We start from the raw sequence: 25,399 nt of genomic DNA on the forward strand, positions 1-25,399 counted from the left end.
GGGTTTAGGGAGGGAGAATGGTTCACAAGTCGGAGTGACAGAGTTATGAAAATGGTACTTCTACGGTTCTTCATGACTAACATTGAACAGCGCCGAGATAGTTCTTTAGAATATTTCCAAACATCGTAAAAAGTCGCATTTTCATGGTTAATTTCCATTTGTACAACATCTTGAACTCTCTCTCGAGCGGCAAAGCTCCAGATGGCTTTGACAATCCCTTTGAAGTAGCCATCAAAAGATTAAAGCATAAAACCGCCGCGGAGTGCTGGCTCTCTCTTATTAACGCTACCAGAAACCTTTTTCTGTTCCCCACGGCATGATGTCTCCCGGCCTTGTGAGTTGCTTTTCAAACGACTCGATGCAATTATGAACATCTTCGTCAACACAGAGAGTTCAACAGTTTTTTCTGTGGACCCTGTTTGGGGAGGTCACGGTCCTGCTGGAAGCGATTTTCGACTGAAAACGGACAAGTCCAATGTTCTTCTTGTCCTTTTTATATGCAGTACAACTGTACGTGTAACTGCAGTACGATTTGAATCAACTCATTTCGGCACCAATGGCAAACTATGACCATCCCAATTGTACGAACATCATCATCATTGGTAATAGTCCTATCATTATCCACTTATCCACAATCGAATTTCCTTTAGATTTATAGAAATGGTCATTATTTCGAGGTCGATGACCCGGCATCGTTTACATGTGACTCAGTATCTGCTTCATCAATATTTTGAACACAAACCATCGCGTAAGTTTTACACCTTAATCGAGTAACTTGGTTTCGCACTTTGAAAAAACAATGATCGTCTGATGCAGAACACATCTTCAAATGAATATGGAAAAAAACGTATCGAGGTTGAGCCACAATGCCATATGGAATCTGACTCATAGTTTCCCTTCATCAATTTCGTAAGCTTTCTGATTGCCTCATCTCAAAGGGACTGAAGTTTTCTGGCTTCTTTTCGCATTGGTCGTGTTCGTTTGTAACTTAATCTGAACCAACTTATAAAGATTAATCTAATTGTTGCCAGAAAACAAAAGAATGCGAGGACGCGTTGCTCCTATCAATTCGAGGGTTTACTAACACTGATGCAATTGTCATATGTTAAGTTAATCAGTCGAAACCACGTCGATTATGACAAGGTCTATCTGCTTTTTCTTTGCATTGTCATTGATAGACATGCTGAGCAAATCAAAGAAATTGGAAAGATACAGATTAACGGCATGTCTGAGTCACTAATCTAAATAAATGACACCTTTTCCCTCAATCAACTTCCTTTGAAGATTTGTCTTTGCATTCACATTATAAAGACCTGTATCTGATTGGGGATACGGGAATTAGTCATTTATTATACATTTTGGTCTCACTCTGGAGGCAATCATCCTATCGGAAACAGACTCTCCCCTTCGCCGTGTAAGGGAGTATAAGTAAGTATCGAGTGAAATGGCCCGATATGGCAGGTTGAATGTCATAGTGGATTTATGTTGTACCCGTCAATAACCAACTCAGAAGTTAAGGAAACGGTAGAAATGTGAGGTTGGCTTGTGCTTGTCACACACATTGTAAGCTGTACTCTTGACATGTTTTAGCTTTTGAAAAAACTTTTAAAGACTTTCCGGGCAACACCGGGAGGTTTATCAGTAAAACGAATTGAGATTCTGAAAATCTCTACGGGTTTTTTATTTCGCTGAAGAACCTCTACCTTTGCGTTTGCAAAAAACCATAAAGCTATTTCACAATCTCAACAACCATTATTTCTGAGAATGTAGTACTACAACAGAAATCAAGGGCAGGTGATAGCATGTTGACACGCCCTAGAACCATGCGTCATGTGGGGCTATATAACAAAGTGTAAATAAGGGCCTACCTTAAAAGCTGGTTGGACGAACTCTCCCCAGAATAGATCCAAACTAGGAATCAAACGACTAAATCCACTCGAAAGTGTAAACTATTTCAAATCCTCCAAACTATATAGTCGGCAATGGACAAAAACTTGACTGTTGTCCTTCTTTCAGTTCGAAAGGGCGGCGGAAAACTTTAAAATGTAGATTATACGGTATCCGTTATTTTTCTCGTCTCAAAAAGAATGTACTTCGTTATTTGGTCAATCAGCAACGCCTGTTCCAAGGTTACAGTTCCTTGTTCTCCTGTTCGCATGACGATTTAGAAATCTTAATCCCACACGACTTCCATCTGTCTCATCGACACAAAATTGGCATGGAATTCTGTACAGCATAATACGCAAGGTGGTCCTGAGTAAAAAATACGATCCTCGAATGCTTTCTTCAATCCAAGCAGACGATCTAGATGCGCAGGCAAAATGCAGATTATCAACAATCGAGCAGACGATTCTCTCTCACCGCCGTCTCAGCAGCGACTGATTGCCCAGCATCGGAGGATGCTTGTCCGTCCTTTACTGCAAAGGTGGGCTGGAGAAATCCACAAGTGAAAATGTTGGGTGATCGGATCATCTTTCTTCAAGAAATGATAGACCATTTCAAGTCAAGACACTCTCCGTGTATACGGATATCTATTACTTTTAAACCGTGCCTATCCAAACTCAAAAGTATTAAATTTTATTCGATAACAGTGGTGATTCGAATTCATTATACCGGTTACGGGTGACAATAAACTCGCCGGGAACCTTTGTGGCTTGTGAAATTGAGGGGCGAAAGGACTGAAAGGAGTGCCTTTGACCCCTACAAATATCTTGTGACAAAAGAGTCCGGCGAATCTATAACTGCATAGTCCGACGTAGCCTGTTAATCAATTTCAATCACCCGACCGTGACATATACGAACGCCCTTGCACTCGAAAGTTCATCTGGTAAATGGAAGTGCGAGAACAACTGAAAAGTAGTGGACGTTATCAGTTACGCATGAGCAAATTCGCCTCCAAAAACACATGTAAAAGGTGACCGTTATTAAACTTGAGATAGACATGATATTTTGGAGGAATTTAGGAAACATTGTCCATTCTTTTGCCGTTGCTAATGAGTATGCCAGGGTGTATAATTTGGCAGTTTTGATTGGACTATCCACCGGAAGTAGCCCGTAATTTAGCTCTCTGAAATCTCTGAATACGAAATTGCCTTCAGAACGAGAAGGAAATGTCGTGATTCATGTAGCTTTGTTAAAGAACATGTAATAGCTTTAGAAAAAAGAAATATGATTTTTGAGACAATCTCCTGAAACGATTAGAAATCGGATTGGAATAAGTTCAGAAGGATTGAATGAAATAGGATTAGTCCATTGCAATAAATGACGTATCGCTTAATATGAATCGTTGATAAGAATGCACTTTTATAATTGCATGCGATGACTATTGGATAAATAGACTGGGGGAAAAACTCAGTCGAAACTATGTGCATGTTAACGAAATGAACATTAATGCTCATCCGAATCTCATACGAAAAAATGAATCTAAATGTATCTGAATATGACAGCGTCTAGACTCGCATTTAGCGGCAATAGCTGTATTGGGGACGAAGCGACAATATCTAGATGATGTTACCATGTTCATTGCATTATCGTACGTTGATGACGTTATCATCCCATTAATATCGCGGCAGCTCATTTGACGTGCATACGATCCCACGCTTAACTTGATGTAATAAGCCGCGTTGATGAGACCTAATTTCTACACTTATTTTAGGTCTATATAGACATCCGTGATGAGACCGAGTTCTGAGGGCTCGCCAGGTTTGTCTCGCCAGGGTGTTGGCAGTGGTGGGTGACTTCCCTGGGAAGCTGAACCCGAGCATGATATCAGGGAAAATGGCTTTAAACCAAAAGTACAAAATTTCTGTTTTTGGCCCTTTCTGCTTTCATTCCAATCGTTTTGTTGATAAAAAGATATTGGTTCTAACACCCGAAGGTTCAAACATACGTTTTACACTTTGGCGTATCTTTAAATTTATATTTTTACGATACTTATTGTTAGTTCTTACTCATGAGAACCTTATAATGATCACAAAATGGTCCAAAAGCAATGACGGCTGTTTGCAGCTCCGAAAGGCAAGAATCATTGTGCGAAGCTTATATTATATCGCCATGCCATCTCTTGGTCGAACGCTTCAGTGACGGCTGCAGCTGCAATGTTGGTGTCTGCGGCGAGGAGCGTGAATGCGACCCTAGCTGGTGATGGCAGCGTTTATGTGTTCAAGAAACCCGACTTTTTGTAGATCAGAACTAGATATCATTGGGACTAGCTTTCGAAACTAGCGCATCTTCATCAGTGTCCTTTATCAGCATTCATGAGACTATAGTGTTTATGACTTACTCTGATCTACTAGTACCTGTTAGATAGTCCACCATGATGTATGCTTATCATCCAGCAGGTGTGTGACACATGTATCTTCTATCAATGTTCACAGACAAAAACCTCGCAGAATTCCGATCACGAAAAATTGCATGACATACACCGAAAGAATTCATGTTGAGTCATTTCCCATAGGTCTAAAATGACATCTTCTCTCTTATCTGACATAGGGTAAAGTCACGAGTTTCTTTAGCAGTGTTAATATGAAGCTACATCATCATGGTTACCTGAATGAGATAAAAATGATATCGACAGGTTCATAGAGAGTAACATTTGTCAGTGTGGCGGAGTAATTGTCCCGCCATTGATTTTACGACATTTACGACAACCAGAAATTGACGGATTGATCCCGCGGGTACTCTTTTTCAAACGCATCATGTTGGCGATGAATGGCTCATGTAATTGGACGGGAATTTGTGGAAATGAATTCGAGAAAGGTGTTTGTTGGCATTGTTGGTTTTTTTTATAAAGTGTTTATCCAATTGTGGAAGTCGGCACTGTTTGAAGTTCTCTACTTTCACCAAATCTAAGATCGCTTCATTAATTGCTACATGTAAGAAAGCGACACAAAGCCAGGGCAAGCACAAAACATAACGGCATGACCCGTTGTCGATCCATGCCATATCACGGTTTTGATGACAGTATCTACAGTATATCTACACTAAAAGAAATCTGTTCGATTATAGATGGCAAAACATCCAGTTCTGCCAGTCACCTTGAGCACTGAAAGCTGCCGCAGTTTGCTAAATGAAAAACGAAAGATCTTTATTCGCTGCTAACTAACATGGTTTTTAAGGCATTAGCTCAATGGTTATTGGTTGTCATGAGTGCTGTGACCACATGGCTGTTCGCACGGTATTGACAGATTCCTGTTGCTTCTTTACTCTCGTCTTATCTCGAGAAGTTCTTGCTGGTTTTCCGCTCTTGATGAAGTACTGCCGTTGAAGAAGTGTTCCTGTTCTAGATTCTTTGCCTATACTACTTGCAATGAATAGACGACCCCTCCCCCTCCCCCCAAAGAAAACCCCCCAGAAATCAAGTTCTACAATATATATACATGTACTACTATATTATCAAATATGGATATTGTATACATTGTATAATGGAGCTCTTGTTGATTCAGTCATCGGTCACGTGTGTATGGACGTTCGGGGAAATAAATATGACATTTACTTATTTTTGGCTCCCCGTGACATTTTCCAGACATAACATGTAAATCAACCGGCCAATGATACATAATCCAGCCTAATTGACCTGGCGCGATATGTCCGTTTCATGATGGCAGAAAAACAACCTGTATCACTGGATGACGAAATATCCATCTATATTTCCATTACCAATATGTCGCTGCCAAAACAACCGGCAGATGATACATAATCCAGCCTGAAAAATGACATGATTTGGCGCGGTATTGCCATGTCATGATGACAGTATATTTTCCATTCGCCACTGGCTTTCCTCATAGGACTTCCTGTCAGGTGAGAGGTTTTCACCAATAAAAACCCCTATGTGATGATGGCCGTGCTGTCTGAGCCGAACAATCATGATAGCTCTCTTCTGATTCGTCATTACCAAAACTGAAAGCGAGGTTAAGATCGGCCTCGGCCGACTCCCGAGAACGAGATTAATGAGGAGTCGGTTTCGGAAGTCGCAAGGCGCGTTGCTCACGATTGCGGGAGTCATTTACAACCCTCGCAGTGTGGTACATGTGCTTGAAAAACTGTAACCCCTTTAAGCAAGCTTAAAATCTTCGAAGATGGTACGAATTTACCAAAAAGAAACTGCGCTTGAAAAGAAACGCCCTTGTTAAACCACGGTTATGCCATGCAGCTTCTTATATAACCTAACTATTGATTTGTGTTGATTAGTTCATCGCTGATGACACCCCGCAGCAGTGTAGCAAAAGTCTTTCTTTTAAAACGATCCAACCTTCAGGAGGTGGTTTGAAGTGTGGTACGATTCTTTCAGTTCTCTCAGTAAACTGATTACGGTCGTAAGATGAGATGTTATGGGGCTAGTTATATAAGTCACGGCTGCACATTCATCAGAAGGTTGTTGATGCTGCTGGTTGTTGACTAATTACAAGGCAGTTAATGCACAGGAATGAGCATGCACTGCATGCGACTATCACCGGATTTAAGGTGACAGTATTTAGTTCTATGGACGTTACAACAAGAAGCTAGTTGGCCCACCCATCACCCTGATAAATCAGTGTGAACAGGATGATTCTACCCCGAGTATCACTGGCTCGATTCTGTCAACGGACGTTCGAGACGTTCAGTTGAACTTCAGCAACAGCATTGCAAGTGTACAGCCGCGACTCGACGGAGTCTTTCGGATGTGCCGTGATAGATCACAAGTACCGAGACAGTCCTCCTGCCGCCTTTTTATACCAGTCGCTGCAGCTGGCCCGTCGTTAGATGAAATTGCACCGTAAAGCCAGGATTCCCATCAAACCGTCAAATCGCAATTGGCCTCCTTCACTAAATTGTCCCTGCTGCTTTGCAACGATGCTGCAAATGTCGCGCCTGGAATGTGTTTTACTGGGCGTCTTTATAGATCAAATAAGACCCCTAGTCTGTCGTCCTGTCGCTGCATCCATCCTTGACAGTTTCAGGTCAACCTTCGACACGATTGCAAATGTTTCTACGCGTCTCTAGCTGCATGGCGGGTTTTACCGAGTGTCTCATAGATCATGCCGTCCCTGAGTCAGTCTTCCTGCCGCCTATAGTCCCCGCAACTGGTGCGTAGTCGATGATTTCGGTCCACTGCACTCAGCCTGTCAACACGTCTCAATCAGGAATCTTGGGACAAATAAATGGACTCTTTATGTGGGGTTGCATGGAGGGGGATGAATCACTCCCAGCCAGAGATACTGAGATCTCTGAGCGCAAATAGCGGAGCCTCCCGCTGTTGCGCACGATGTCGTGGATGACAGGTTTTTAGTAAATAGAAAGAAAACGACATCAAAATTTGGAGGTTTGGTTCTTCGGTTCGTCATGAATGCGTTTTTTTCCTTCTCCCCTTCTGGTGTTCCACCGCATTATCTCCAATGTCTTGCGTGGTGCATGGCAAGCTTTACTCTTACCTTTTCTCGCCATAGTATGTACAGAGTCGTCGCCAGTTGCTTGGAATGGGCGCCTTCGAGGCTGCTGACCAGACAATGTGGTAAGGCCTACATGGGTGCCAAAATCTTGGCTGGCGGGGACGAGAAAGACCCCTTTACTTTTACTTATCCTTACAATCACATGCAGACATGGCGACTATGCTTGCATTAGAAGTAGCCTGATCAGCTCTCAACGTATTTTGTAACATAACAAATTGTCCGATTGATTCCACGAGAGTGGTCTCAATCACACGCCAGATTAGAAACCCAGAACACCAGGTGACCAAGAAAAACTCCGCGATGACATAATCAGATAGCGTATGACTAAGGTAATAAATTGATTTTATGAGATTTCTATTCAAATGGAGATTGAAGTGAACAGCGGATATCAGATTTGTGTTAATGTGAAATGTTCACCACTCGTTTATATTTAGCGAGGGATGACGCCGACGTCGACACGCGACGATTTCCAAGCGACGTGCGCGGCAAGTTTTTAAGAGGCATAAAACTAAGGTGTAAATAATTGTCCCCGCATTTCCGTACTCGAGGCGTCCTCCGTACTGTCTCAATCAGTATCTCACTGAAGACTTTTCAGTATATGCATGCTGATACTAATGTAATTGATTTAACGCCACCTTCAACAGAAGGAGCAATTAACATCCTCCTGCCCTTCAGGATAACACCCTCTATGACACATCGGTTGCTGATATTCTATTATATCCAATTACGTTAATAACATGTCATAATGAATATCATATTCATATCTAGTTTTATGTCTCTTTGATTTTGCTAATTAAAGTGTTCAGATACTTTCAAAAGGTGTTAGTTACGACTTCCCGCATCTCAAATAGACGTGTCTTTGTTCTTAAGCGAGGACTAAGTACTACAAAGGGCAAATCGACGCCAACATTCAGAGTCTTTCAACAAACGGTGCTCTACAACCATACAATTTAGAGCAATTGGCAGAGTATCACCCCTACATACATGTACTTTTTCTAGTTTCTGATATCACCCCTCTATACTTTTAATAGTTTCTGATATCAAACTGTCTTAGGCAAACATTGGTGACAGAGTGTAATGATTACACTGGTTGAAATATCTCAAGTTTTGATAGATGACCTTTAAGTGAGAGAAAGAAAGGCTGGGGCGCGGCAGTTGATGCGTCATACCTGAGTGGGGTGATTCATGAAATAAAACTAGGATTGGAAATCTCCAGATGTAATTGGAGAAACAGGTGGTTTCAGAATGAGTATAAGTCAGTAAAGACAAATATTTTTATCTGATTTGCAGCTGATGTCTGGGACCGGTGTGTCAGGGTCTTAAGTTAGTTTTTGTAGCCATGGAGGAGTCGTTTTCCCTAACCCGAACCATATGTACTTCATCCCTCTCACCACCCACACCCACCCCTCACCAACGCCATTCCCTTGTACGTTCCCTCAATCCTTAGCCATTGTCTAAATGACTTGTGAAAACTTCTCACGGGGTCATATTTACAGCAATTTTTTCGTTGCAATCATACATTCAGCAGTTGGTTTTGCTGCCGTTGCTTCCTATTGCCGACATTAAGCAAGTTCTCGCGCTGACGCACTTCCCGGCCACCGTTCTCCCCTGGAACAGCACAACAAATTCATCAAATCCTCAAGTGCCCGCTTGAGAACATATCAAAAGGCGCATGCCACTTGTTATATCAGGTATTAGATGATCAACTTTAATTGCCCCGCTCGGGTCCCCGGCGTCTTTTTCAAGACGACTCATATGGGGAGCTCCGCGCCCGTGAGTCACGCATGTGGACTGTGTCTACAAGTTGCTTACGTCACGTAAAACGGTTTGCTTTATCCCCGAATGTAAATGGTCCCTTGCCGTTAGTTTTTAAGTGACTGGTGATATATCATTCTCGTCCCAGGGTATAGCGCACATGAAATGAGCAAGAGGCGTCACTGCGATCTTCGTATTTCATTGGGTAAATTACATGTATATAAAACTAATTATTAATATTGGTTTATTAGTTTATGTGGTTTTATTCTGGCATTCTGGTTGTGACTTTGTCTTCACTCAGCAATTGAGGCCAAGGGGGATTTTTCTAGTCTTTTTATTCCATTTCACCACGGATGTAGCGCAAACACGTCCGTGATTTTACACCAGGGGTTATAATGGGTTCATTTTTGCTTGTCACAGCCCAGTAGAAAAATGGAGAATGCACTAGCTGCATGACGGGAGGAAGACACTAGGCACCGAGAAGGTACATCATCCTCCTGGCCAACGAAATCTCACACCAAGGTTGTCCCTTTAATAGTCAAAACTGTGCAATGAGGATCAGAAAACATGAAGACCGATAAAGAGATAGGTGTCTCAAGTCTGCCTGGGACCAAGGTCGGATGTTAAATGGGCATCTCAATGGCAAACAGTGTCCGTTTGTCGTCTTAATCACCAAATGACCCGGGGAAGCGATTTCATCCCATTACTATTGCTACCTAATCAATCATTGCAGCTGTCGAGATGAGCAAGACGAGGAGCGGTGAAGGGAACAGGCGTCAGGACGGGCGACAGGACGAGCCCGGTACACTGCGTCCGGAGTGTACACCCAGGCAACCCCCGATAGCAGACCGTTTAATCAATATTCGAATAAGCAGACGTCTCCATCTATCGTAATCAGGTGAAGGACCACCGTAGATATTAGTAGATGTATCTAGACGGGACTGATCGGACCACATGAAAAAGAATAATGATAAAAAACAATACCTGTACTGGCCAAAGGAAACTCTCTAAAAAAATAACGATTGTTTTTTTAATTTACTGTAAAGGAGATACTAGTAGGTAATACCAAAAATTTGGCAGATTTCTTGAAAGGTCAAACATCTTGGCAGACCACTGAAATTATCAGGCCTATGGCCAAGCAATTTAAAAACACCCATTCATAACCAATTTAGGAGCGGAGCATACATTTTCTGGGCATTCTACATCCAAAATTGCAAGGCAAAACTCACAGTATTCTTTAGGTGGAGTTTCTCTGGAGCACCAGCCGGTCAAAGAAATTATTTCTTAGACCTTTTACCCAAACAGGGACGCAGAGACAATGCTGTGCTTGCAAAGTATTTGGCTTGAAATGAGGCCTTATAATTTCATTTCTATTGCAGCTCCAATCCTGCAATGTTATGCCATACACTTAAGCAAACCAAACGGCAATCACTTTTTATTCTAATACTAGTAACTACAAATGTATAAAAGGCACTAATTTTTAAATCATATCCAGAGCTGGAAATATCTCAAGTTAAGGCGAATTTCTCACCTACATTTGCCGAGGACTAAAGAAACATTACAAATTAACAACAAGTTTCACAATCTATAATAACAATATTAAAGTGATCAGTGCTTTTTCTCACAACTTCAAATCTTGCGAAGGACAGAAGGCCCAATGAATGTTATGCATAACAAGCAACGCTAATTTACAAATGGAATGAAAAAGTTAACACATTGGGGGAACACCACATAGCTGTCAGGTAATCACGCTCCGAACGGGTGACAATCAGAGTGGCCTGAAATTTTCATTACTGACCCACCTTTAGTGAAAAGGAATCCAACAAAAAATGGGGTCATTGTATACAGTGGTACTGTATTACCCCGACGAGAAGCAACACGTCCATCACTAGCAGCCAAGATATTTGTGCGTACCGGTTTGACTACAGGCTGAAGTTGACGATGTACTCCTGACGGAGCCATTGGGTGCTTTGTCTGCTCATTGACCGAGGCATGGTGACCGAGGAGACAGTGACCGGGTTGGCACTAGCTGATCAACGGACATATACACAGAGCGGCAATTAGCATCTTCTCATCTTTTCTCGGTACTGCCCATTCACGTGGAACAAGTTTTACCTGGAACCCTTCTCCTTACGTAGCGTGGGGTACCAACCCACCGCAGATTCAGGATCATGCAATGGTTTCCAAATAGCCTCCACCCGACTCACCCGAGTGGTATCCATTCGCAATAGGCTTAACCACCGTCCTGCACCTTTGACATCACCATCTCTCAGGTGGTAACAAAGGTGCAATCAGGTCTCAAATTTGGGGGAAAGGGCTGAACGATAATGACACTTTCTGACCAATCAGAGTGTCACCAATTCAGAGCCCAATCACCTGACAGTTACTAGTATATGGAGTTACACCAAAATGCTAACATTTCATTACATTTGTAAAAGGTGTCGATTATTTCATCACATTCAGTGGACCCAAATCAACCATCTGAGGAAGGCCGAATGCGACAAATTGCATGGCTCTTAAAACTGAAAACAAGCGAGTCACTTCACTACCTAGGCTATACCAGAGTTATCACATATTTGAACAAGAAAACTTACTCTAGAACTAACTATTACAAGAAATCTAGCTACAATCTTTCCCTCTGTCCAGGAGCATGAATAGTTTTAAGGCTTTCTGAGAGTAAACCTCCTATCCAATAGGCAGACAATCCATTCAGTTCTGGTTGTAGTACTGCAGAATTCAAACTTATACTTAAAAACCTTTTAGGCCTACATTGAAAACCAGCAATCCTCTGCTGTCAAATTGAATGTCCAGGTATTTTTGTTGCCATCGAAGTCCTTCATCACGCCCTTCATGCTCACAATGTCTTGCACGTGCCATACCATCCAATCCAAGGAGTTTCCGTGTGAACCAATCATAGACAAGGACTTTTCAAACTGCAAAATTTAACATGTTAAAGCAGAATGAATTCTGTCACAAGAAACTTCATGCCTCGGAGGCACGCTGGTCTCCAACCCTTTGGTTGACAGTTTGTCTATGGATACTTAGCCACGCCAAACCAAACAGTTCCATCTTCTCCTACTGAAGTACGAGTCTCCCTTGGATAGCCTAGGTGACATCCACTCCCCCTGATCAAACCCAGGCTTTCTACTGTAGTGGTGCTGATTCTCTCCGATGATCTTGAAATCAGGCTGAAAGAGAACTCAAACTAGTAGATTTTTGTAGGATTTAACACAAAGAGAACAGGACCGTCCATCTAAGATTGAGAATGAAGATGATGGGTCACCAGAATCCTCAAGTACCGTACTCACCCCAACCTTGTAAGAATGTGGCAGGTAATGCAGTTATACTTGCTGCCAGACAATCGTCCACTACTGTCCTCATTGTATGCATCCTGTAGTAGCTGGCCACCAAACTTATTCACACTTGTTCATACTGACAAATGTTCAATGCTTGACTGGTGCGGGTGCTAATGTAACTGTACCCCATCTGAGATACCCAACTCCAGTCTCCACTCTGCTAAAAGTTCTCCATGTTGAAGACTGATCGGCACAGCCATCATGGCCAGAGCCTCTGTATTAGCTATGCAGACTCTCCGGTGTTTGGAAGCCATTTCCAATCTTGATCCTGCAAAAAAGCAGACCTTGCAAATTACAAGAAATTAGACAATATAATTTTCAACCACAGGGGTCGGTTCCTATATAGAACACAAAATATCAAAATTAGGCAACTCGACCAGGATGCTGGAACTCCCAATCGTAATTTTTTTTGAGGAAATGAACGCCAAATTGTCAAAAATGTGGGCGCCACGACAATTTTTTGCGCACTGCACAAAAATCATGAAATACTGCATCAAAAGTGAAATAAACGGGTCAAAATCTTTGTGTGTTTGAGCTATGATATCTTATCTATCAACTTACCGCCCAAAATAGTCTTTACTTGCGAAAAGAATCGTAAAATCGAAGTTTTTGGAGGAGAAATTTTGAAGCAGCCGCGCAGTGAATTTACCACAAGCACGTGCAGACGTTGTGATGACGTCATGGTTCATGGTAGGACACGGCCCGGCCACGGCTGACTCAGAAGGTGCACTGAGGTATATCGAAATAAAAAATGCATAATTTTTTGTGTTGATATCGAAGTTTTCAGCGATCTAATTCTTTTATTGTCGAATCTGAAAGATGGACTTGTTCGAAGATTTACCGGAGCCTTCAGGTACGTGCCGAGTAGTGCTCGGTAGTTGACAATTTTGCCTTTGAAGCGCAGATATTGGCGGTTATGTCCGAGAATAGATCGGACTACAGCTGAAATGTGTACATGCTATATATTGTGAATTCTGCTGTATTATTGTCGGATAGATGCTAATTTCAGACAGACAGGTGTAATGTTTTGCACATTTCGGCCTGACTGAAGAGTTCACTGCCACTTTTCTGCTCTGATATTTCGTCTTTCAAACCGAGGCTAATGACAACCTTTTGGGGGGGGGGAAGGCAGAAAATCGTCGAAGTCACTCGGCTTCCACTTCCAGGACTACTAGCCTAGGCCTAGTATAGTAGTAGTACTACATTAGGACAGCCATTATCTGTTGTTGACAATTTTTGCTACAATTTCACCTTCAGCTCCTGCAAAGGAGGACAAACTCGGCTTGAATGACTCAAGTGCTCATCATCCAGTCGTGGGCCTATCCTCTGGGTTGTTTGATGATCTGCCATCGGTGGCTGCTGTTAATCCAGACAATGCCGGTAGTGTCATTGGCATGAAAAGGAAATCAGCATCTGATGATGATGACTTATGTCAAAACAATAAAATGAAATGTGTTGATGGTGCAGGTAGGTCAATTTACTTCTGAATTCTCAGGCAGGAGGTTTTGCTATTGTGAAAAGGCCAGATTGGGTGTTCTGCCCTTGAGTTCATCAAAACCCCCACAAAATGATACAAGCTGCCTCTGCTAGGTGTTATTTTTGCTGTTTGAAGGTCCTGAACATTATGTGTAGCGTCTTCCAGAGAATCTTTAAAGAGGAGCAGCCAAACTGCATCTCCTACAACACGGTTTCTTACTTTGTGTCTCTCGCAGATGCAGCCCAATGTTTTGTAATGAGATTTGCTCAGCTCTGTGATACAGGGTTCACAATCATAATGTGGCAGTATTTTTTATAATTCATTTCTTTAGGCTGCTACAAACTCTGTGGTTACTTCGCGTGTCGAAAAGGTGAACGAGATGAGATGCAGGACACTCATGTCATCATCGACGATCTGATGAAATATGCAAAAATATCCGCTGCAGAACTGTAAGTAATATTCCTTTGTCTGACAGTCCTTAGCCAATTCTTCAAGGGTCAACAAAAACAGAAAGGTGTATTAATGTTTGGACCTAATTTGAACAGTATGTAGACTAAGCGCTCTCTTTGCCTTTAACTCTAACTTCATCAAATCAATCATTTAGAATACTGTTTTAGTCTTTCTCCACAACAGTAGTCTTGGGAATGTGTCTTGTGAAGTGATATTGAAATGTTTCGAAATACTCAAATTCTGCCTATTATTTTCATCCAGATTTAATTTTAAGAAGCATTGCTCCCCGGTCCAAGAATTTTTTCAAATTTCTCATTGACCTGCCACACCTGATATGTCTCTGCATCTAGTACATCCCAACAACCTTTTATTTCAGATACCGATTAGCTTACTATGCAGTATTTGATGGTCACTCAGGGTCCAGGGCCTCCAAATTTTGCGAGAAAAATATGCACAAGTACATTGTCGACCAAATTCAGAAAGGTAACTATGTTAGTGACAGTGTTTGATAGTTACTGACAGGACCTGGTTTATAATCTATAGAAGTTCTTTAAGATTAGCTTCCATTGAATACAAAGGACTGTAATGCTGTGCTATTGACTCAATAGTTTTGAAAATTGATAATGGCGTCACAAGTTTACAGGGAAACAGGCAGATCAGAAATTTTCAAAACCATTTTTTTCTTCTGTATTTTTCAGGAGATCTATCACAATTAGAGAAAGACGTAAAAAAGATACTGACTGAAAGCTACCGAAAAACGGACGAGGATTTTCTCAAAGAGGCCACAAAGCAGTATGTGAATTAATATTAGGTGATTTTCAATCTTTACCGTCCAAAGGATAATGCTCTACTCAAAGCTCTCTATGAGAGGAACTTCCACTTAATGGTTGAGCATGGCTATGCTGCTTTGTGGTAACTTAGTTTAGAAGTTGACTAGGCCTCATTTCCCTCTGCCCTTTCAGTGCTTTGTATATTCATTACTTTTCAATCAGTTTTTTTGTTTGGAAAAAGTGTGCACAGTGGAACCTCCCTCAGCAAACACTTCTCTACTGAGGACACCCTCTTCATAAAAGACACTTGGTTTGGTCCGAGAATTGGTTGTTTCCATCCAATTCGACCTCTCTAATCAAGACACCTCTCTATAAAGGACAGCACTTGTCAGTCCCGAAGGTGTCCTTAATAGAGAGTTTCTACTGAATATCGTAATAGAATATGACAGATGATTAGTTATGTTTGTTCTGATTTCAGAAAGCCGGCTTGGAAAGATGGTAGTACAGCAACTACGATGCTGGTAGTAAATAACAATGTCTATTTAGCAAATATTGGTGACAGTAAGGTGAATATTACCGACGATAGCAAACTGTGTTGTGAGTAATGTTTGCTTAACTTCCTCAAATGTTGCAATGACATGTATCATTTAGAGCCACAGACAGGGTCAAAAATGTCTCCAGAATAGCCGTAGACTTATGAAAATGTTCTGACTATGGTTTGGATCCCCAGTCTGTTGCACACTGTCTATGGATTGCCCCCACGTTGCTCTCAGTAAATTGAACATTGAACTGCTCTTTCCTTTCCGACAGGCAATCCTGTGCCGTGAAAACGAAGCGAAACAAGTTGCGCTGACTTTAACCAAAGATCACAATGCTGAGGTGTATGAGGAGCGGATGAGAATTCAAAAAGCTGGCGGTGTTGTCAGGTAAGTATGTCATTGAGGAGCCTCATAGCCAGGTTGGTAGAACTGCTGGTCAACCAAACCGAAATCAATAGGGTTTCGAATCTGGGGATAACCCAGGTTTAAATCTCTGTTGATATCAATCATCATAGCCAAGCCGTTGCCCTAAATCTGCTGAGATCAATCATTTTAGTTGAGGCCTTGCCCTAATTCTGCATAATACGTTTCAGAGATGGCCGCGTTATGGGTGTGCTAGAGGTGTCGAGGTCAATAGGAGATGGTCAGTTTAAAAAGCAAGGAGTCACATGTCTTCCTGATATAAAAAGATGTCAGCTTACTGAAAAAGACAAGTAAGTTGCCCGGACAGAACTTTGAATGAGGCGGTGTGGTTCAGGTGTCAGACTAGTGCTTGACATCATTAGTTCAATGCCAGGCACTGACATTGCATGTGACCTTGTTGCCATTGCAAGATAAAAGATTTATCCCAAATGAGAAACGCTGGAAACTTCTGTTGGACTTTCTTTTGCCAGACCCACTTGGCACCAAACGTAACAGTAGCATGCACCCATACTCTCAAGGAAGAATGCCGAGAATCGCAATCAATCCCTAAATTTCTCATCACTTCTTTTTTCAGATATTTAGTGATAGCCTGCGATGGTCTGTGGAAAACGATGACCCCCGATGAGGTTATGAAAATAGTACAAGAGGTCAAGGACACTTCACAACAGACAGAGTGTCGGAGTTCAGAGGATGGCTTCTGGGACGCAGTATGTAATAGACTTGCGAATGAAAGCGTACGGAGGTTGAGTGGAGATAACGTGACTGTTATTATAATCAGCATCAAACCGAAGTGAACACTCTCGTCTTCTGCTCATAGTCTCCCTTGAAGAACTATATGGGTTCACTTCACTTGGAGAATGTTTTCTGCAACAGCATAGTTTCAAATGGATGTTTCATCATGGCGTATTCAATTCATGTTATTGTTGTCTCTCATTCAGTGTAGTAAGCTTCATGTTAATAAATAGATTTCGAAACCTTGAATTACTTGGTTGTGCAATTTTTTAGCAGGATCATCAACTTAATAGGCTATCAATGGAGTTCCAGTAGAATGACAAGGTACAATATGGTGACCTTACATGACTATGCTGATACATAGTGCATGAAATGAACACAGCAGAAGCCAGTTCCCATTCATTCATGCACTGGTAGAAATGGGCACCTTGAGTAAGTATTCAGAGGAGCCTTATAGCCTGGTGGTTAACACTGCTGGCTACCACACAAACCCGCGTTCAATACCTAGGACAACCCAGGATTATATTTCTGGATGAACTGGCATGGCTTTAAGGGAACTAAACTTCCTGGCTGTTCACAGTTGTATGCATAAACCTGTGGTTACTTGTATCTGGTGTCGATACACCTTTCCAGAAATGGGGCGCTGAGTGTCCGAAATAGTGATGTCACAAGGGGAAACTAGGCCTTATGGTGGAGGGACAAAGGAGATACGTAGTCATGGTTGACCAACACACTTGAATGCCTTTAATGACAGGCAAGGGGGAAAAAGTTAGTTCCAATGCAAGCCACCAATTTCGTGAAGCATGTATACCTGGGCAAGCAAAGATGCCCACCAAGTGAGACTACCTTTGGCCTATGAATACAAGGCCAACATAAGGATGTCGACAGTACCAAGTGAAAGAACCATACTCTCAGACTGTCAGTCCCCACGGTCTTCAGAACGAAATGGGCTCGTCTTACCAAGTGGATAGGACTCGAGAATCTGTCCGGAGGCTGGAAGATTGCATTGGTTTTGCAGTGACAAGTCACAAGAATATCACAAAGAAGGAACTGACGATAAATTGGTACATTTTCATATTTCTACGAAGTGATTTATTTGTCATTAAATTTCCTACAATGCAAAAACGTAAACCGTCATTTGCTTGAACAATAAAATATACTTACATTAAAGTGGACAGATATAGATGTACATCAGGTTTGTACAATAGCTCTGTTATATAACACAAGAGGCCCAAGGGCCTGGCCAAAAATGCCAACCGGGGTGTAAAGTGAGTTGACATCAACCAAGCCGTCAGCTGTATGTGGCACCTGACACTCTATCGGGTGAAGGACACAGATTGACATCCAAAACTGATTCGCAAGAGACATCATTGCACAGGCTCTTGAACAAACACGAGTTGAATTATTGACAGGAGAAAATTTGCTGAATTTCCTGGCACCATGACAAACTCCCACTGACATAAGACCGCAGCTTACGTATCTCATGAATTTATTTAGAAGTACATATACATTTATGTTTGTTCTTCATTCTACTTACAATATAGCACATTACAAACAATAATATTTGGCAGATTTCTGATTTCATCCTCATGTCTACCTACCCCAAGGACATTTACATGTTCACATAAATGTAGTGCACAGACAGAGTGGTTTACAATTCTAACCAAGCCTACCCTGGGAACTTTACTGGATAACTTTTACTGATTGCTGGAAAATCATTTGAGAAACAGGAATTAGATTGAGTTACTGCTTGAATGCACTAGGACAGTTTAGTCATGGTTGCATCAATTTGCTTGACCCACGGTAACGCTAACATAATCTTCCGCCGATAGTTGGGGTCGGCCTTCCATTGTTGTTGATGAGAGTCGTAATAGATGGGATTCCTTTCAAAATATACTGTTTCGAGCTGCTTCATCGTCTTCAGTTCATCAAGATCTTCCCAGTTGCTGATCTGGTTATCATTGAACTGAAAAAAACACATGAGCGTTAGGTTCTGATCTAATAAATCCTCCAATTGATATTTCGGGCAATGTGCGAGGTTCTTTTGTAGGATTAACAATACCCGAGCATTAAGTAATTTTTTTTACAATGGTAGTGTTAGGACTTTTAGCGAAGGTTACTGCTAAATGTCGACAGAGCATCCGTGTCCTAGCCTATGAAAAGTAAATTTTTAACACTCCAGCAAACTTACCCAAAATTCTTCCATCTCCACCAGATGTGAAACATTTTCAATCTTCTTGATTTTGTTGCTGGCTAAGTCGAGGGTTGATAAACATATCTGGAAAATTAACGATCAATTTAGTCGGAGAAATCTGCATCCAGATCACGACTGTATCCATTGACTGCTCGTGAATAATATTCTAAGGGGTCTGCCTAGGAGGCGTAGACCAATGCTATTATAACCTTCTCCTTTGGTCGCCTCCGCGGTTGCCCATTCAAGTCCTCGTCAAACAAGAGGTTCTCTTGGAGCACACAGGTCTCCAGTGGTTTCTAAACTAGATAACTCTACATAAAATCATCCCTCCTTCTCAAAACTTCTTTCCACAAAACAAGAACACTTATCTGAAGCCTAGGCCAACTAATTACAACAACACTGATTACATTCCCAGGACAGAAACTCACATTTTTGTCCAATCCCTCTATTTTCTCAATGCCGTTATCACTGAGGTACAGTTCTTGTAAATTCACTAAACTGTCTAGACCTTCCATCTTCACTATACGATTACTCTGCAATTTAAAAATTCCTTTAAAATAAAATCCCTGCTACAATTTTTGGGTTACAGAAAGTAATGAATATTATCAATAGCATTTCTTTGAATAGGCCATCCACAATCTTGGATGATAGGTATACACCGACCCAATGACACTTGTAAAATACAACTTACTTGTAAACTTAAACATGTAAGATAAGTAAACGTATCGAGGCCCTGAATCTTTGTGATCTTGTTCTTGCCGAGGTAGAGTTTCAGTAACTTCACCATCGTGTCAATGTTCTCTATGACCTGTCAGAAAAACACAATAACATTAAAGAGGAAATTGTGGGCAGAGGACGCGATCATGTTCAAGGGACAATATAGACATGAGACACAATCATGTTCTTGTCGACAGACCCCTAGTTAGCAATGGCCATCCAACATGCTGCGGATAGCAGTAAGAAAGCCTTGAAGGACGGATTTGAACGTGAGATTCAAATAGAAATATTCTTCTGTTTTTTTCTCTACCTACCCGCAGTCTGTTATCCCCCAGCTCCAGCATCTTCATCTCTGTCATGTGACTGATATTCTCGATCTTCGCAATCTTATTGTGTATGAGATAGAGGTTGATGATCTGTGTCTGGTTTTCAAGATTCTCTATCTTTTTCAACCGGTTGTACGAAAAGTCGAGGTTCCTGAAAAGAGACAAAATGGTAAGTTGAAGAGATCTCATAAGAAATTGGGGCGCCTAAACCTAAACTACGATGCCAAGATCTATTAAATACCAAGAGAAAACAGTCATTCTGCTTAACGTTCTAAATTGAAAAAGTACTTAAGTAATCTAGAAGCTGGAGCACTGAAGGACAAGTTCCATCAAACATAGATTATCTTAAACTATGCTAGGGAATTATAAAATATACAACTACTTACTCCAGATTCGTCAAAGCTTCCAAGTTTTCAATCTTTTCGAGTAAATTGTCATAAAAATCTAGCTCTGTCAATGAAGTTAGGGTACTCAGGCCCTCAATCTTCTTAATCAAGTTGGTTCGGAAGCATAATGTCTGTAATAAGAAAGGAAATATCAGAAAAGTAAGGATTATATCAAAAGAAGAAAGTTATGCAAAGATGCAGATCTTAGAGGAGGCTTAAGTCTGTTTAAAACTGCAGACAAATCGCGATAAGGACACGCTCGGGAACTTTACTGAGTACTACCTCGCATCTTGTGAGCTGCTCCAAATGTTCAATCTTCCCGATCTTTGAATGTGTGACATCAACATCCTGAAAAAGTAACAAGTTTTAAGTGAAGAAAATTCTGAACAGGTTATCTTTCCAAAATTCTACCTTTCCAAGCATCAATTAGGACATGGACTGGAGAACCCTTCGCTGTCAAAGACAGTTGTTCTCTCGATCGCATTGACTCGAGTGTGCTGTGAGGGCGTGACCAACCAGGAATCCAACCGGGGGCCTCAAAGGTGACAGGCCCCGATGTTTTCATTTTGCCACTCTGACCTGTAGTCCGATCCCTTACTTAGATTCTGTCAAAATGAACAACTTACAAATGCATTAGGATCAAGGATGACAAGTTCGCGGGTCTCAACATCTTCATCGGCCGCATTTCCCAGAGGTGAGTTGTCTTCAGAGGATACAGACACTGAAATTGAAAAGCAACGAAAGATTGGTGACAATTTGTCAAAGAAATAACAAAGAGTATGGAGTGAACAAAAGTTTGACCGTACAGTGGCGCCACAATGACAAGTGTCAAAGCTCGGAACTGCCGGAAGAGAATGATGAACCAACATAACATAACATAACATAACATAACATAATTTATTTCTCTCCAAAAAACCCTTTCGGGTATAAGAGGTTACATGATTTAACATTTACATATGGTGGACCAAGCTGATGAATTCTTTACAAAAACTATGAATATTGTCTAAGTTTACCCGGGAACATTTAGTCATAATGAGATGGAAAAATTCATGATAAAAAACCTGAGGTAATTCTTTTAAGTTTGGAAACAACCTTACTCGCATGTGACGGAAATACGGACACGTAATAAAATAATGAAGTTCGTCTCTTACACAAACCTGGTCACAAAGACCACAGATATTTTCTGCAGTTTCATTTCTATACATTCTGGTTACTGTTTCTGGGAATTTTATAGATCCAGTACGAAATTTACAAATACTGACCGTTTGATATAATGGTAATTTTTTAACATAGGGCTCCATATTCAGGTTTTGTTTAAACATTCTATAAATTATACATCTGAAATCGTTATTTACCTCGTTTCTCCATAGTTGTTCACACTGGTCTCTCATTATCTGTTCAACTACAATTTTCAGTTCTCGTAGGGACAAAACCTCGGGAGTATACCAAATTTGAGTGAGGCCACAGCCGTCTAGAACAGTTTTCACACTTTTACACCAGCCTTGGTTTAAATAACCCTTGTCTAAATGCTCCCTAGTTATGTTATAAAAGATATAAGCCCATTTATCTGTTTTTCCAATTCTGAGTCTGTTCCAAAAAGATAACATTCGCACGGCTATGTGAATCTTCAAAGAGTGTCGCCCAAGTTCTCCCATTACCATTACTGTAGGAGTTCTTAACGGTAATCGTAGCAAATATTTGCAAAATTTAACTTGTACACGGTCCAGCAACTCGGTGTTTTGGTTACCCCACACCTCACTACCGTATAGCAAAACTGGTGTGACTACTTTGTCAAATATGTCTAGACTCAATTCGACCGTAAGAGAAAGTCTTCTACACGCTCTCAGTACACCAAACATGGCTTTCATACCTTTATTATATCTATCTTTTATTGCCCTCGCAAAATTTCCATTATATGAGAATGTTACGCCTAAGTATGTGAAATGGTCTACCAACTCGACCCTACCCCCATTATATCTAAATTCCGGTATATTTACTCTAAGCTTTCCCCGAGAAAAAATCATTGCCTTGGTTTTCTTAATATTTACGATCAGATGCCACTCCTCACAGTAATCGTGCAATAAGTTCAGGGCGTTTTGTAACTCGTTAGGATCATCTGCCATAAGAATCATATCGTCCGCATACAATAATATTGCCAGCTTCAAAAAAATCTCCAAGTTGTCTAAAAACTCACATCGGCTATTGATATGTAAATCAGAAGGACCATTAAAACCATGGTCGTTCAAAAAAATTTCAAAATCGTTTAGATATAACGCAAATAAGAGTGGCGACATATTTTCGCCCTGCCTAACCCCTATGGAACACGGAAAATAATCTGATCTATTATTGTTAATCTGAACACACGATTTCGCTTTATCATACATATTTACCATGACATTCAATATTTTACCGTTTATACCATTTCCAATAAGTTTACGCCAAAGTCCTAACCTCCATATTTTATCAAAAGCTTGTTTGAAATCAATAAATACCACATATAAGCGTTTGCCCTTACTCAAATACAAATCAATCAAACACTTCAGAACAAAAACATTGTCCATGGTAGAGTAACCTGATCTGAAACCTGTTTGTTCTTCACCTAATACCTCGTGTAAATTCACATACTCGTCTAACCTGCTATTTAAAATAGCTGTGAACAATTTACCTAAACAGCTTAATAAAGTAATACCTCTGTAATTCTCACCCTTTGTTCTATCACCCTTTTTCTTATAGATTGGTTTTATAATGCCATTAATCCAATTTGTCGGTATGCATCCACTGTCCAAAATTCTGTTAAACAAATTATAATAAAAATCTATTAAATACTCCCCGGTGTTAATGATAAGTTCGTTTGTAATACCGTCAACTCCACTGGCCTTTCTCCGCTTCAATTTTCTTATTTGGGTCAAAATTTCCCCCCTCTCTATCTGCCTATTCAACACTTCATCTCCCCTGTTTATCTGCTCAGTAGTCATCTCGAAACTTTCGTCGGCCACATTCCCAGCATTTAATTCTTTAAAATGATTTTGTAAAGTGTCGAGCATATTATCAGGTATTCTATCTTGTTCATTTCCCCTAACATTCAACATCTTCCAAAATTTGTGAGACTCGTGGTCTTTCAACTGTTTCAGATCCTCTATTCTACTCAGATTATACCTATGTAAACTGGTCTTTAGTAACTTCTTGTACTGTTTTCTCTCGTTTTTCATTTGGGTCCTATTTGCATGCGACTTAACATTTCTAAAACGCTTCCGGGCACGATTAAAAGCACTTTTCTGTAATCTGCACTCTTCATTATACCAAGGTTTCCTTTTTAAAATGTCAGGTCTATGTCTCCTATTATTCCCTTTTACACCGAATGTTTCAACAGCACTACCAATCAGTACTGACTGATATTTTTCTAGCACATTGTCAATCTGATCAACAGTTAAATCACCAGTACCAACATCCTGGGTCCATTTGGTTATTTCGTCTATCACCCTCCTGTCTAAATGTTGCATAAAGACATCCTTTTTTTCATCACACCATGGTTTTGGAACGACTTCATCACTTTCTATAGCTAAATTTTGCTCATTCCTATAATCGCCACACCAATTACAAACCAAACTTACAGGGCAATGCTTATCAGAAAACATACCGTTAAAATCGCCGACAAAAAAATCTTGTACAAAACTAAATAAATCAGTTGTGAGGAGAAAATAATCTATGACTGAACAATCAGCGCAGGTGGTTTTTCCTACACCTTCATCTTGACCAGAACGACCATTCACTATGTTGATACCCAGACCCGAACAAAGTTCGAGTAACCTATTTCCATAATTGCAAACTCTCTTCACGTCCTGTGACACACGATCTGACAGTGCAAACTCTTCACGTGACAGATCAGTTTCCAAAACAAAGTCCGGGCTTTCGCCCGTGTGGGCATTAAAATCACCCCCTATGCAAAAATAACAATCATACCTGGCGTTCAGATCAACAATGTCACTTTCTAACTTATCAAATAAATCTATGCTTGAATACCTCGAGTTTTCCGGCGGAATATATACGACACCACATAGTAGATCTTTATCTAGGGATAGACACTTTTTATCAATTTTACACCACAGAATATGTTGATGTTCACTATTCACAGCTTCACAAAATTCTGTTAACTCATTTTTCACAAAAAGAGCAATTCCCCCAGATGGGTGAGCCGAACACACTTGTCTATTTTTTGCAAACATTTTAAAACCTGGTACCGAAATTTCATCAACATCATTAAGCTTAGTCTCGGTAATAAACAAAAATTGAAAGTCACTTACATACTCCTCAAAATCCTCAGCGATAAGTTTCGATTTTAATCCACATACATTAAGATTTAACAAAGTTTGACCGTACAGTGGCGCCACAATGACAAGCGTCAAAGCCCTGAACTGCCGGAAGAGAATGATGAACAAAAGTTTGACCGTACAGTGGCGCCACAATGACAAGTGTCAAAGCTCGGAACTGCCAGAACAAAAGTTTGACCGTAAAGTGGCGCCACAATGACAAGCGTCAAAGTTCGGAACTGCCCGAAGAGAATTATGAACAAAAGTTTGACCGTACAGTGGCGCCACAATGACAAGTGTCAAAGCACGGAACTGCCGGAAGAGAAATATGTGGGTAAAGCAACAGAAAAAGTATTGCAAAATCAATCTGGCGACATATATGACCTAACTGAATATGTTAAGGTGATCTAAGAAATGTTTTCCTACACCTTCTCACAGGCTGAAGTTATTTGGCATCTTAGAAAGTGCAATATTTTGATGATTTACTTATATTTTTCCGAAATTTTCTTCCAGCTGTCCACCATTAAATATTCTCGCGCA

At 40.8% G+C, this 25,399-nt stretch overlaps 3 protein-coding genes across 3 annotated transcripts in view; 1 reads left to right on the forward strand and 2 right to left on the reverse strand.

The window, feature by feature from the left end:
* LOC135497372 (leucine-rich repeat-containing protein 4-like) overlaps nucleotides 1-2,351 on the reverse strand; it is a 93,926-nt gene extending 91,575 nt beyond the window's left edge. The window contains exon 1 of the mRNA XM_064787217.1: nucleotides 1,869-2,351. The gene's annotated coding sequence lies outside the window, so the exon portion shown is untranslated. The remainder of the gene's footprint in view (nucleotides 1-1,868) is intronic.
* An 11,006-nt stretch (nucleotides 2,352-13,357) lies between these two features.
* Nucleotides 13,358-17,178, forward strand: LOC135496563 (integrin-linked kinase-associated serine/threonine phosphatase 2C-like). The gene is made up of 9 exons (XM_064785925.1): nucleotides 13,358-13,391; nucleotides 13,796-14,005; nucleotides 14,347-14,464; nucleotides 14,842-14,948; nucleotides 15,164-15,257; nucleotides 15,714-15,801; nucleotides 16,046-16,161; nucleotides 16,368-16,487; nucleotides 16,772-17,178. Exons 1-9 carry the CDS (start codon nucleotides 13,358-13,360, stop codon nucleotides 16,989-16,991), a joined length of 1,107 nt encoding a protein of 368 aa, XP_064641995.1. The 3' UTR covers nucleotides 16,992-17,178.
* Nucleotides 17,179-17,980: 802 nt separating this feature from the next.
* Nucleotides 17,981-25,397, reverse strand: LOC135497374 (protein phosphatase 1 regulatory subunit 7-like). The gene is made up of 9 exons (XM_064787220.1): nucleotides 25,346-25,397; nucleotides 21,179-21,273; nucleotides 20,835-20,900; nucleotides 20,553-20,683; nucleotides 20,155-20,317; nucleotides 19,815-19,931; nucleotides 19,552-19,656; nucleotides 19,121-19,207; nucleotides 17,981-18,895 (listed from the first exon to the last, which is right to left on the reverse strand). Coding segments are annotated over exons 1-9 (972 nt in total). The 5' UTR covers nucleotides 25,347-25,397; the 3' UTR covers nucleotides 17,981-18,688.
* Between the last annotated feature and the right edge of the window lie 2 nt (nucleotides 25,398-25,399).

This window comes from Lineus longissimus, chromosome 12 (genome assembly GCF_910592395.1).
Source record: "Lineus longissimus chromosome 12, tnLinLong1.2, whole genome shotgun sequence".
NCBI classification, from domain to species: Eukaryota; Metazoa; Nemertea; class Pilidiophora; order Heteronemertea; family Lineidae; genus Lineus; species Lineus longissimus.

Coding starts and splice junctions, on each gene's coding strand:
- LOC135496563 (XM_064785925.1), top strand. CDS start 13,358: ATGGACTTGTTCGAAGATTTACCGGAGCCTTCAG. Junction 13,392..13,795: donor AGATTTACCGGAGCCTTCAG/GTACGTGCCGAG, acceptor TTTCACCTTCAG/CTCCTGCAAAGGAGGACAAA. Junction 15,258..15,713: donor CTCAAAGAGGCCACAAAGCA/GTATGTGAATTA, acceptor TTCTGATTTCAG/AAAGCCGGCTTGGAAAGATG.
- LOC135497374 (XM_064787220.1), bottom strand. Junction 19,932..20,154: donor TGGGGGATAACAGACTGCGG/GTAGGTAGAGAA, acceptor TTTTTCTGACAG/GTCATAGAGAACATTGACAC. Junction 19,657..19,814: donor TTACATGTTTAAGTTTACAA/GTAAGTTGTATT, acceptor TTTAAATTGCAG/AGTAATCGTATAGTGAAGAT.